General features: G+C 38.8%; 1 protein-coding gene across 2 annotated transcripts in view; it reads left to right on the top strand.

Moving 5' to 3' along the window:
• The window catches only part of LIN7A (lin-7 homolog A, crumbs cell polarity complex component), a 123,506-nt gene that overhangs the window by 35,442 nt on the left and 73,891 nt on the right, over nt 1–14,173 (top strand). For both annotated transcript variants that reach the window (XM_047742596.1, XM_047742598.1), the window contains exon 2: nt 7,733–7,851. In XM_047742596.1, the coding sequence (XP_047598552.1) occupies nt 7,733–7,851 (119 nt within the window). The remainder of the gene's footprint in view (nt 1–7,732; nt 7,852–14,173) is intronic.

The raw sequence follows: 14,173 nt of genomic DNA, 5'->3' as shown, positions 1-14,173 counted from the left end.
AACACATATGGTTTTGGATCCTGGCCCTATCATTTACTACTTGTATTGCCTTGAGCCAGATAGTTCATCTTCCTAAGCCTTATTTGTTATTTTTCTTTAACTATACAGTGGAAACAATAGTAATTCTTGTATATATGGTTGAGGATTTTATAAAATGATATAAATAGGGCAAATTAGCGCTAAAAAAATGATGACCTCACCCTGTTCCGGATCACATATTAAACTATTAGTAGTAACCCAGAGAGTATGTCTGTGATCTACTGTCTGCATCAGCCCCATCTGAGAGGATTACTAAAGAGCAGATCTCAAGGTTCAGTCAACCTTCAACATCTTTTTTTTTAATCTCAATTTTTAATAATAATAATAATAATAATAAATGGCCCAAAGATTTTTTTTATGTTGACTAAAATTTGAGAACCACTGCCTTCAGGCCTCAAGCAAGGATTTGTTGATCAGATTAACTTAATCTCTGTTAACACCCTTGGAGAACTGCTGGGAATGATTTTAAGAATATGGATTCCCGAGTCCCGTCTGAGTGTCGCCCAGATTCTACAGCCATATTGCTGAGATTCAAATCTTAACTCTACAACTTACTGTTTCCCTGGGGAAGTCATTTTAACTCTACTGGTCACAGTTTCCTTTTCTGTAAAATGGGAGTAATAACGGTACCTACCTCACAGTGCGGTTAAGAGGAGTGAAATGTTTACATCAGTGCCATACTACATACTAGATTCACCAGCTAATATTATTAAAAGTAACATTGCTATTTAAAATCCCTGGGCTATACGCTGAGATTCCCTATCGGTGAGTCTCAGTATGACCACACGTTATCATCACCAGGGAGCTCTGAAGGTCTTGATGTCAAGTCCATACCCCAGAACAATGAAATCAGAAATATATGTAGGTAGGATCTAGGGACGTGGTTTTATTTTTTTCCAGTGTTCCCAGGTGACGATAGTGGGTAGCCAAGACCAAAAACCACTCCTCCCTGCCATTTTAAAGCTCTCCAGGTGATTCTGATGATCAGAGAGTACTATCTGAGAGAGGTAGACTGGCAAATGGAATAGGGGTTAATCTTTATTGAGGGAGGAAAGATTAAGAGCTCAGCCTCTGACCAGGAAAGCCTGCAGAGCGTAGAGCTATTATAAAAGTACTGAATGTTGAAGGCAAAAGCTGCTAAAAGAAAAGCTGTGAATGGAATAAAAATAAAAGGCACAGGGTTTAGAATCCCTTAGATCTGGACTCCAGACTCAGATCCTGTTTGTTAATGAGGTACTTAAAACTCTGTAGAAACCTCAATTTTCTCATTGCAAAATGTGGATATTTACTACCACATAAAGGTTGTTGGAAGGATAAAATGGGTTAAAGATGTAAAGTTCTTAGCATACTATGCCCCCTACTTCATAGGCATTAAATCTTTATTGTTATTGTTGCTTTTAGAAGTGAGGATTCAGGAATGGCTACAATTAACAACTCAGGAAACAACATGTTGGTGAGGATGCAGAGAAAGGAGGTCACTCTTAACACTGTTGCTGGGAAAGCAAACTGGTGCAGTCACTCTGAAAAACAGTATGGAGGTCCCTCAAAAAGTTAAAAATTAGAACCACCCTATAATTCAGCAATTCCACTATTAAGTATTTACCCAAAGGATACAAACATACTAATTTGCAGGGATACGTGCCCCATGTTTATAGCAGTGTTATCTACAATAGCCACAGTATGGAAAGAACCCAAATGTCCATAAACTGACGAATGGATAAAGAGGATGGGGTATATATATGTGTATATACACACATACACAGGACTATTACTCAGCCATAAAAAGGAATAAAATCTTGCCATTTGCAACAATGTGGTTGGAGCTTGAGAGTATTATGCTAAGTGAAATAAGTCAATCAGAGAAAGACAAATACCATATGATTTCATTCATATGTGTAATTTAAGAAACAAAACAGATGAATGTAGGGGGAAAAAAGAGAAGCAAACCAAGAAACAGACTCTTAACAAACTGATGGTGACCAGAGGGGATGTGGCTGGGGTGGGGGGACACCGAGATGGGTTAAATAGGTGAAGGACATCAAGGAGGACAGGGATGATGATGATGATGATGGATGGATGATGGAAGATGATGTGATGAGCACAGGGAGTTGTATGTTAGAATCACTAAATTCTGTACCTGGAAGAAAAAACTGTAACAACATTGCATGGTGACAGATACTACTATGCTTACTGCAATGAGTACTGAGTAGTGGATAGAATTCTTGAATTGGAATGTTGTATGCCTGAAACCAAATATCACAGTTATGTTAATTATATTTCAATAAAAATTATATTAGTAATCTATATTAAAATAAAGACATGAGGATTAATGGAATCCAGGATATGAGAAAGAGTGAGGGGGCAAGTGTAATACCCCAGCACTTATGGGATAAATGTTACATAGAGGGATGAAGTTGAGAATTGGCAGAGCAGAGGAGGAGTCAGTTTCAGGAAAATATTCTGAGATCTTCTTATTTTCATTGTTTGTCTGGCAGCCTTCGCAGTCCTTATCTAATATTCCTTCTAGACTGAGCTAAACTAGTAAACCCAGACTTCAGTATTAGTAACCAAATTTGGTAGAATAGGTTCATGAAATAAGTGCAAGGAGGTTCTGATAAGAACCTTAAGGGGACTCATCAGTAAAGTAGGCACACTTGCCGTGGTTTTAAGAGCAAGTTTTTTGCTGACTCCAAAGCCTCTTTTGCTCCCTTCCAGATCCTGACCTTGTAGGTTTCTGTTACTTCTACAGAGCTAAAGGGAATTAGAAATCCATGGAAAACTCTAGTTTGTATCGAGTTGATTACTCACAAACTTTCTGTAACACCAGGCAGGTCTGGGTTGGTGAGACCCGATTTCTCCCACCTTTGGGCCTTAGACTTCTTTTGGCTTTTACCGACTGCTGTGTATCCCATGACCTCATCCTGCTCCATTCTCTTAGGTGGCTTCCAGCAAGATGGTTTAGGCTCCAGTGGGCTCTGCTTTCCAGTTCTCTCCCTCTGACCAGACAGGCGTACAGGGCATGCAGGCCTCCAAGTCCGTTGTCTGTGCAACCAGGAAAGACTCCAGTCTCCCTTCTTGTAGGCACCGCCAGCAGCCATCATTGGTTCTACTGGGAACATTCCTCAGTGGATAGAAGGGAAGCAAAGACTTGGTATTCTGACCTAAGTTAATGACATAACACTTCTCCATGAGTTTTCCTTCCTCTTACCATTACCTCTTCATAAGGACTGGAAAAGGCCTAGCCTGTAATGTAATAGGGCTGGTCCAGCTTTTAATGGGATGTGCCTAGTTTCCTTGATCTTTTTTTTTTTTTTAATAATATTTCTTAGCCTCGGATGGCCATAGGAATCATCTGAAAGCTTAAACAAACAAAAATTCTGATGACTGGGTCCCAGTCTTACAGATTCTGATTTAATTAGTGTGGGGTAGCAGGTTGGTTTAAAAACTCCACAGGTGATTCTAAAGACAGCCAGCCTGGTGGTGGGTACTAAGGAGGGCACGTATTGCATAAAACCTTGGGTGTGGTGCATAAACAGTGAATCTTCGAACACTGAAAAAATAAAATAAAATAAAATAAAATTAAAAATAAAGACAGCCTTTCTAAGGAACACTGTTTTAGAATGGGGTGGTACTTAACATCCATGAACTTGTACCAGTCATTCTGAGGCTCCTGGAAAAACAGTATTCAGTGTTACACAGGGTAGTAAAGAATAATGGAAATGCTAGGATTCTGGAATGCTGGGACTGATAGGAACCTGAAAGATCCATTTTATTTACTTTCTCAACAAACAGGGTCTGTGAACCAACAACTTCGGAATCACTTGAAGTGTTTGTTTAAAAGGACAATTCCCGGGCCTTATTTTCACACCTTCTGAATTAATACCCCTCTCTAAAGTGGGGGTAAAGGGTCAGGAACATGTGTTTTAATAACTTTCCCCAGGTGATTGTTAGGTTCATTCATGGTTTAGAGACATTAATCTGTAGCAGAGCTTTTAAACCCTGGCTGCACGTTAGAATCACATATGGGCTATAAAAATACCCATGCCAAGTTGACCAGTAGTTCTCAACCTTGGCTGCACTTTCATATCACCTGGAGGGTTTTTGAAAGCTCCGTGTCCAGGCCCCACACTGTGCCAGTCACATCAGAATCTCTGGGGTCGGACCCAAGCATCTTTTTGGTTTTTATAACTCTCTAAGTGGTACCAATCTATAGCCAAGGTTGAGAACCAGTGTTGTGAATATTCTGGCATAATTTGGGGGTGGTGGGCTGGGGAGAAGTCTTAGGCATTCGTAGTTTTTAAATGTATCCCAGATAATTGTAATGTGCAGCCAAGGTTGAGAATTCCTGAGTATTCAGGTTGGGGTCATTTTCCCTCAGTGTGGTTACTCAGTGGCCTCTAGCCTAGAGGTGCAGGCTTGCCTCCTTCTCCCACACCAGATCCATGCCAGTCTTGACCAAGGAGGTCTAGTCTCATGAGAAGTCATGTGTCTCTGTAGACACAAACCTCTAATCCGTGCTTTCCTGAGTTAGTTACATTAATTAATCTATCTATATAATTATAGATATCTATCTATATAATTATAGATTATATAGAATTATATAATTATAGATATCTATCTATATAATTAATATATCTATATATATAATTAATCTATCACTCATTCGGTAAGTATGTATTAAACTTCTGATATTTGCCAAGTCCTCTGCATTGAACCACGGGTACAATGGCAAATAAGATATTGTTCCCACCCCTCAAGAAGCTCATAGATTTGCAAGGGTAAAGGAGGGAGATAGACATGCAAACAGAGGCAGAGCAGAGAGTAGGAATTACTACAGCGGATGAGTCAAGAGAACTGTGGGATCACAGATAAGGGAGCGACTTTATCTGCCTTGGAGAATCAGGAAAGCCATGCCAAGGAGATGCTATTTAAGCCAAGTCTTCCCCCATGATTTAAAACAGTTTCCATGATGTGATTTCTCTCTATTTCATTTCTTTCTACCCTTGCCTTGCTTTCAACTTGAGCCATACTGAACTCCTTTCAGTTCTGTGAGTGCCCCACACTCTGTTGACCAGACTTCAGTCTGCGTTGATTTGCTGGGGACATTCTTCCCCTTTCCGCACCCTGCACCTCCTACCTAAGACTCTGCTTAGCTATTAATTCCATGAAGAGGCCCTTCCTGGCCTCCTGAATGATAAATGCCTTCGTTAGGTCCATGCAGCAACCTGTAGTGATTCTTCTATAGGACATGCCCACTTTACTGCATGTCTATGACTCCTCAAACCTATAAATGTCATGAAAGGGACAATAACCAGCTGTGTCCTTTACCACTGTATCCTATGCATAGCATGGATGAGTGACTTAACTGTGTTCCAGGAACAGGGGATGATGTATGCAAAGCCATATAGGTTGCAATTCTGTGCCACATCCTAGAATAACAGAAATTTTGGATGTCCAAAATAACAATGAGCAGGGAAAAGTTTTTAGAGATGAGTCGGAAGCAGTTGGTTGTGAAGGGCCTTGAGTGTAACCCTACCTGGTCTGAACTTCACTTTGTAAGCAGTGGGAAGTAGAGAAGGTGTTACGTTGGAGAGATAATAATGAGGTTTATCATTCAGGGTAGTCATTCTGGAAGCAAGGTGGAAGATGGAATGAGCAAGAAAAGGCTAATATTAAGAACAGTTGGGAGATGTTTCATTTCTGTGAGTGAAAAATAATAAAGCTTTACTGAAGTAATCAAGCAAAAGGGCTCCATTCAAAAGGGATATTTGAGATAGCATCTTCAGCTGCCACTAACTAACTGCGGGTTAGTCAGGGGGTGAATGTGAACAATGTTGCCATTGTCTAGCTTGCAGGACAGGCTGGGTGGGGGTGTTATTAATGGAATTATGGAATATGGAAAGAGAAGAAGTAGCTTCAGGAAAAATATTTTTTTTTTTTTAAAGATTTTATTTATGTATTTGATAGAGATCACAAGCAGGCAGAAAGGCAGGCAGAGAGAGAGAGAGAGGAGGAAGCAGGCCTGCCGCTGAGCAGAGAGCCCGACGCGGGGCTCGATCCCAGGACCCTGAGACCATGACCTGAGCCGAAGGCAGAGGCTTTAACCCACTGAGCCACCCAGGCGCCCCAGCTTCAGGAAAAATATTAATGAGCTCAGTTTTTAACATTTGGAGAATTCCATATACCTGTGGACATCTAGGTAAAGTCTTCCGTGCAGTAAAAAGGCATGAAATTCTTAGCTTGGTAACTTACTGATTGTGAATATGGCTGGTATTATCCAATTGACTACGTTGACTTCCAGTTTATGTACAAAAAGACCAAGTTTTCCAACTGGCAGTGTTGTGTCGATTTCATGATTTTTGCTTCGTTGGGCCACAATTGACAATTAGTTGGCAATACTTCAAGGGACAGTCTCCGTTAAAGTTGCTTACTGGTTATTTTCTTTGATTAGGTACATACATCTATGCTAACCCCTCCTAAATTCCGAGGAGGTAATGATTTTATTATAGGTAGCCATGCTGTTATAGTCTCCTCATTTGACTGTGAGTTCAGAAGGGATGTGTGTCTTATTCTTACTGTCAAACTTAGCACCTGGTCAAATAGGAACACAAATTAGTGGATGGATAGATGGATGGGTGGATAGATGGATGAATTTGAAATCTGATGGCAGGGATATGGGATGCTTTCTGGAACTAATCCCTTAGGAACTGAAAACCCTCTATCTTAACACATAAATACCTACGTGACTCTTCACTGAGCTATTGACTACAACAAGTAGAAGAGATCACCGTAAGTATTTTTAAAAGGGTCTTTCATCATATCATTTTTTTCTTGGCAGTACAAAACCATGCTGGGAATTTTAAAGCTATGGGTATAAAAGACAGTGGTTCTTGATACATTAACTTTTGATGTTGTCAAGTACAAGAGGAGCCTTTAACTTAATTGTTACAGAAAATTCTTTTGCTTGGTACTGTTCTAGAAGTTGGTAGGTGGGTACACGATCAGATTCTTTAGGAAGATAACCTTATGGACCTTATGAAGAGACTGGAGGAGAAGAAGTGACTCTATCTGAACAGAGAGGAGATAATGATGAGGGCTTAGAATAATAGAGAAGCAGTTAAATGGATAGAGCCCGTTAGTTAATTAATTAATTCATCAGATATTTAGTCACTGTATTATACCAGACTCTGGGGATGCAAAGGTGACCAAACTTAGATAAGTTCCTACCCTGTAAGAGTTTATCAGTAAGTGGAAGAAATGCACATTGATCAAATCATGACACTAATAAATGTAAAATTGCCAATGTGATAAATATAGTATGGGAAAGGAAGAGTCAGACTGCAAACAGCATCTCAGAGATAAAATTGACAGGACTTATTTGGTTATTGGGTGTCAATAAAAGGCATGTTTCCTACTCTTCTTTGCTAAGAGAATATTCAAACTAGTGTGTGTGACAGAAATAACATACATGAAATGCTACCGAGGAAGGTATATTCAGCGACGAATTGTGTAGAACAAATTAAAATGACTTTTTACCAAAAGATTAGATCAATAAGCTATGAATTTTAAGTTGTGATTTTGCAATTCATTCCACTTGTTTTTCATTACACCATTCAACTGGAATAATAGTACTTTGCTGATGAGATACAGTTGATTCTAGATGTCTCTATTTTGATTTTTTTTTTTTTTTCAGATGTTGCCAGAGCAATTGAATTACTGGAAAAACTACAGGAATCTGGAGAAGTACCAGTGCACAAGCTACAATCCCTCAAAAAAGTGCTTCAGAGTGAGTTTTGTACTGCTATTCGAGAGGTATGACACTAAAATTTTAATCACTTCTATTTAGCCATATGTCTTCTGAAGAGAAAGCATGTCTTTTCCACACAAACAGTTGAATAGTTAAGACTGGAGCTACATTTAAGCTTTCTGTTTTTAGTTCCTTGGACAGATGATAAAATATGATTTAGTCTGCTAAATTCTTAAATTAGATCCAGTCAGGATTTATACATTCGTGTAAAACCAAATGTTGACCTTATGGTACCGGTGAGGTCACTCCCTCAGCAGGTTAACTATTACTTACTTGTAGTCTAAGTTACTTCGTGGCCACATGCAGTCATGTGGAAATTCAATTCAAAATAGTCATAATTCGTGAGGGTTGAGCTTTTCTTAAAAGGACACTCAGCTGAATCTTAGATAAATCTGAAAGAGTTACTTCCTACGGACTAATGTTATAATTATCCAAACATTGCTGTCTAGTGAAATAATGGAAAATCTCTGAACAGACTGCTATGCCCTTCTAACAAATTTTTGTAATGCTCTCCTTGCTGGCGGTTGTAAGAAGCCTAACATACACAAGTGTGTAGAAATGACTGAATTTTTGCATTGACTTGTGGTGGCATTGACTAGTCCACTAATGAATTTAATTGGTTACAAAAGAGTTCATTTGGGATGTATAAATCATATTGTTTTTTGAACAAAATAATATTAAGTAAGCCCATCATTTCTTCCTCATCAGGTTCTAAGTAATAATTCATTATTTAATAATTACTTAGAACCTAAAGTCCCTAAGTCCAGCATATTTGCTCCACTAGAAGCCCCCAATAATAAATTATCTACTGTCATCCTCTCCAAAGCCAGTTGAACCCAGTGACAATCCGGAGAGTTTGTTCTGGTGGAGGACATACACTCGACAAGGAATACTTGTTATCAACTTCCCTTTCTCCTTGCAATTCTACCTGTAGCTAATGCATTTATTTTTACCTCAACAATGCTAACAGTCACCACACAGGAAAGACCTAGGGGACTAAGATAGAGACATACAAAGCCACTTTCACTACAAGTTTAAACTGTAGCTTATCCAGTGTGGTTACAGTTTGGATTTTGCTGAGATTTGACTTAAACTGGGCTTGTCCTAAATCTTTATCAGGTGAAGTTGTTCACTATTGAAGTGTTCTTTATAATGAACACAGCTTAAATAAATAACCATAATTGTGTCTCCAAGTTCAAAACTGTGGATTTAACCAAAAGTGAAAGAAAATTTCTCAAAGTGTATGAGTTCTTGGCCACCGGCTGCTCAGTGGGAAAGGTATAGCTACATGAAAACCCTGTGGACCTCTCTGAGGTAAATTTCTGTAGTTGCTCTGTAGATCAAGGTTAGATCCCCTACACACAATTTTCTTCCTTCACAGAGTGCTACTCCTCTGAGATTTGATGGCCGATTTTTCATTTTCAGATATTCTATCATCTCTTTTACTTTCCACAGAACTAACTGAAGGATAGGACACATCAAATACATAACTCTCCTCACTGGGAGTTTGGCATATGATCAATGTGAAGTATCTATCTTCATGGAATTTACTTTCCAGTGAGAATATGATTAAATAAATATGCAATACAATGTCAGAGGGTGACAAAACTATGGAAATAAATAAAGCAGGATTAGGGGAGGTAGGAGTAAAGTTCTGTTAAGTTGAGGTCGTAAGAAAATAACCTAATTGAGTTGAGGTGGTAAGAAAGTAATTGAACACATCACAAATATAAGTGAGGTAGAGTTTTCCAGGGAGAAGAAACCACAAGTGCAAAAACCAAGAATGATCTGAGTCTATGGAAGGAATATCCCCCAACCAGACCGTCTGCAGTAAAATAAGCAAGGTAGACTTCCCAGAGGCAGCCAGAGAGCAAATCACGTAAGGCCTCGCATGCTAAGGTTGGGACAGTGGATTTCATTCTGGGAGAAAGCCCTTGGAGAGTTTTACCCTGACCTGACTGGATTTTTAAAAGGGTCCTTCTGACTGCTGTGAGAGAATACAAGTGTGTGGGCAAGAGGAGAAATCAGAGAGTCCAGGAACAAAGTCATGAGCAGATCAAGTGAGAGGCTAGATAATGGCAGCTTGCATGGTTAACGGTGTAAGTTGTCAGGTTCAATGTGTGCTTTTTGGAAGTCAAGTTAACAGGAATTGTTCATGCACTGGGTACACAGATGAGAGAGACAAGTCTCAATCACTTTTTAGGTTTCAGCTTGAACAGTTGGATGAATGGTTACATAATTGGGTAGGAATCTTTGCAGTTGGACCAAATTTGGACTGTCCAAGGGCTCTGTTGTAGACAAGAGTAAGTCGATGATGCTTTTCTGGCATCCAAGTAGGAGTCTGACAGGCATCTGAGTCTGGAGCCTGGAGGAGAGGTTGGGTCTGGAGATGTAACTGTGTTATGGATATATGTTCAAACAAATGCACGGGCCTTTTTCTTTAAAGAGTTTGTTAAGGAAAAAGAGAATAAAAGTAACAAAGAAAATATGAAGACATTATATTGACATTAGAAACATATCTTCCAAACCCTGTCTGTGGTAAAGTGTTCTGTATGTATAATTAGTGATCCACGGAAATCTGTAACTGAACTATGGGCAGTCCAACAATTTCGGAGGGAAAGAGGTGATGTAATTTATCTGCCTTACATTTTATAAATTTGTACTAATGAGATTAATTTTAGGTTCACAGTAAGGCCCTTATAATAATTTTGTCCTGAAGGGCCATGCATATTATACAGAAATTGTTTCATCACTTCATCTTGACTCCTATTCCACACTAGTTCTATGATATCATTCATACTTAAGCTTGGGATGTTCTTTGTTATTCTCATTGTGTCACTCTACATTAACTGGGAAGTAACAGTAAAAATAGAAATATGTATTCAACAATCTGAATCATAGAATTGTATTATATCTCCATGTAGTAAAAAGGTCTTCAATAAAAATGTAAAATATGAACCCATGTTGCCAGACAGGTGAATCCACAAGCCAGTAAAGAAAAGGGCAGCTAGGAAGTATGATGATGTACAACAGCAAATATCTGAAAATTAAATTTTTTTGAGTCAAGGATCCTTTCCTTCTTGGTCTCTTGGGTACTATTATACTGCCGTGAAACCTTTGAAGTTACAGTTTCTTATTCAATTCTTATTCTTATTCAATTATTATTCAGTTATTATTCTTACTCAAATTATGCTCAGAATCTCTATGATTAAATTATTTGATTTTTCAGGAATATTTGCTAGTTAATATTTTCCAGTGTGAAAGTTATGAATTTGTCATGACAGGTAGAGGAAAAGACAAAGAACTCCTGGGGCGTTATCCTTTGTCAGACTTACCAGAGCAAAAACAGGTACAGGTCATTATCAACAAGACCGTAAAATCCAAATTATGCTAAAAAAAAAAAAAAAAAAGGCGGGTGGATCAGTGGGTTAAAGCCTCTGCCTTCGGCTCATGTCATGATCCCAGGGTCCTCAATCGAGCCCCGCATCGGGCTCTCTGCTTGGCAGGGAGCCTGCTTCCTCCTCTCTCTGCCTGCCTCTCTGCCTACTTGTGATCTCTGTCTGTCAAATAAATAAATAAAATCTTTAAAAAAAAAAAAAAGGCAGGGGCTCCTGGGTGGCTCAGTGGTTAAAGCCTCTGCTTTCGGCTCAGGTCAAGATCCCAGGGTCCTGGGATCGAGCCTCACATCGGGCTCTCTGCTCAGCGGGGAGCCTGCCTCCTCCTCCTCTCTCTCTCTGCCTGCCTCTCTGCCTACTTGTGATCTGTCTGTCAAATAAATAATAAAAAAAAAAAATCTTAAAAAAAAAAAAGGCAGGACAATCAATGGCCAATTTTTTTAAATTGCCTTACACAAGTGTAACAGTAGTTATTGTTACAATCCCATGTTTTGCTTTACATTTGGATGCAACCACTGAATCAGCTCTTGGCCTATGGACGGTATTTATTTGGGAGGAATGGTTTAATGAAATTTTATTTTGTTTTTTGCTGCAAATGAATGATTAAAAGACACTTGATGTTTTCTGTTCGTAACTCTTCTTCTGTGATCTCTAATAAAGATGGACAAAATCATGTTGAGCTCAGGACTGAAGCAAGACCATTTATGTATATAACTAAAAAAGACATCGCTCTATTAATGAGTTTCACTTGAATGCCAGTCCACACACAGCTTTAGCCACAGAATACAGATAGTAGTTTGCAATACTCACGTGCCTTGATATTGTGTTTTCTTGCTGAAAGATCTTAAAAGGACCTGATTAATAATTACATTACACCTATTCTGTGCAAGTAATTTTGAAGTACATGGCTGGTAAATGAACTACCACATGCTTCTGCTCTCCCATAGTGAGAGGCACTGGCTGACAAGAGAAAGTTCACAGAACTTTTTGAATGAGAGATGAAATAAAATTTTATGGTACTGATATTCCCAGTAAGGACCATTTCAGGGATTTTTAAGTGGCTTCTTCAAGTTTTAGCTCCTCACTCTACTATTTAGGTTGAGTGACCTAAGTTTATAAATTGAAATATAAGGAAATATAGGGTTGAAATATAGGGATTATAAAACGTTGACTTCGGATAAGAGAATTTCCCAAGAGAACTGGAGGGTGAACTTGAATTGAATTCAAATAGCTCGATTGCCAAGAGATGAAATTTTCCCTGACACTTCATGTTCTTTGTGCCTCAGAGAAAGAAATCAATAGTATCTGAGTGGTCATATTTTAAGGGGATGTCCAATTTTCTGCAACAAAATTCAAAGAAATTCTTTCTGAAACTAAAATAATAAAAAAGCAGAATGAATTTATTTACCATCATCATCTTCCAAGTTTTGCAACATTCAGGCTTCCTGATTTCCAGGGTGATATGCTCATTGATCCGATATTTGATGTGCTGCTGAGAGCGGTCTGTGGCAATGACTTGTTCCCACATTTATGACTATCATATTCATGTGAGAACCAAAGATGCAGAGCCAAATGACATAGTCACCAAAGACTGCCTTGCTTGGCCAGTCACCAGATGCTGTGTGCTAGGATGCTCTAATGTAGTAGAACTGTAGATTAAGAAAGTAATCCAACTCCATATGGAATCCTTCTGTGAGAGTCAGTAGGATTGTTGGAAAACATTCCAGTTCTCCTCTCCTTCTTAGCACATGTTACAGTTGGATTTCCCCAAACTCCTTAAAGCAGGATGTGGTTATGACACTGCTTTGGCGAAGAAAATGTGAATGGAAGTGATGTGTGCCACTGCCTTGGTGAAGCCTTTGAGTCAGTGTGTGATATGTTGTGTTCCTTCCCTTTTGCCATGTGACTAGTGATGTTTTACCTGATAAAGGATCAATCAGTGTGGGTTGCAGAGGGAGAAAATGAGAAATATGGGCTTTAGCCAAGCTTTTGCAAACACGTAGTCTGAGCAAGAAATACACCTTTGTTACTTTAAGCCTCCAGGATATTGGGGTTACAGTACCACAATATAATTCAAGCCATCCTGACTGATAATACACAACTATCAAGCCAAATTTAGCTTGGGTAAATGTTATAAGCTGTAGCAAGCAACCCTTTAAATGCTGTAAAACAAAAGTCTATGTTGTTATTTTCGGTAAGCTAGGGTAAATCTTTTTAAAACTATATGAAATTAAAATTGATAACCACTATAAGTACCTATGCCCATTAGGTGACTCATTAATTTTAAATTGAGATACTTAGGTCCTGGATTTTGCTACTAGATTATTTTCCATTTGCTCCTATTCTCATTTTTTTTTCCTCCCTGAGGGTGGAGCTCCTTAACCCTCCAGCACCACCTCCCACACCATCTACGTCTTACACTGTTGCCTTATAAAGGGATTTCTTTGTTTTATATACTTAAAGTTATAAGCCACTTAGAAGAGATATTTAGAATGTATCAGTCTGCTAATCAATGGCTCTTAGTCTCCAGTGAGATTCTTTCCCTGAAGGGATCTATAGATTAAGAATTATCACCACAATGCCTCCCACCAGGAATGTATTAACTGTCACTGTGATGCATTCTGTCAGATGGTGGGGGGGGTGGGTGGTGGTAGCAACATCATTAGAGCAGTGTTGTAGTCAAGTCAATGACTAATGTTTGAATCCCAACTTGACTACTTATTTCAGACCTCTGTAATATTTTATTTGATAATTTTTAATAATGGAATGATACCATCAGTCTTGAAGTGATTCTGACAATTATAGATCCTGTATGTAAAGTCACATAGTACAGAGTCTGGCATCCAATCAGAGGATGGTATTGTAATTAAAGAGTAGACTCCCAAATTACCCCTAGGTCCAGTGTTTTGGTAAGTCAGGAAATGGAAAACAG

The sequence above is a fragment of the Lutra lutra genome, chromosome 8 (genome assembly GCF_902655055.1).
Source record: "Lutra lutra chromosome 8, mLutLut1.2, whole genome shotgun sequence".
NCBI classification, from domain to species: Eukaryota; Metazoa; Chordata; class Mammalia; order Carnivora; family Mustelidae; genus Lutra; species Lutra lutra.
This window is presented reverse-complemented; position numbering and strand designations above follow the sequence as displayed.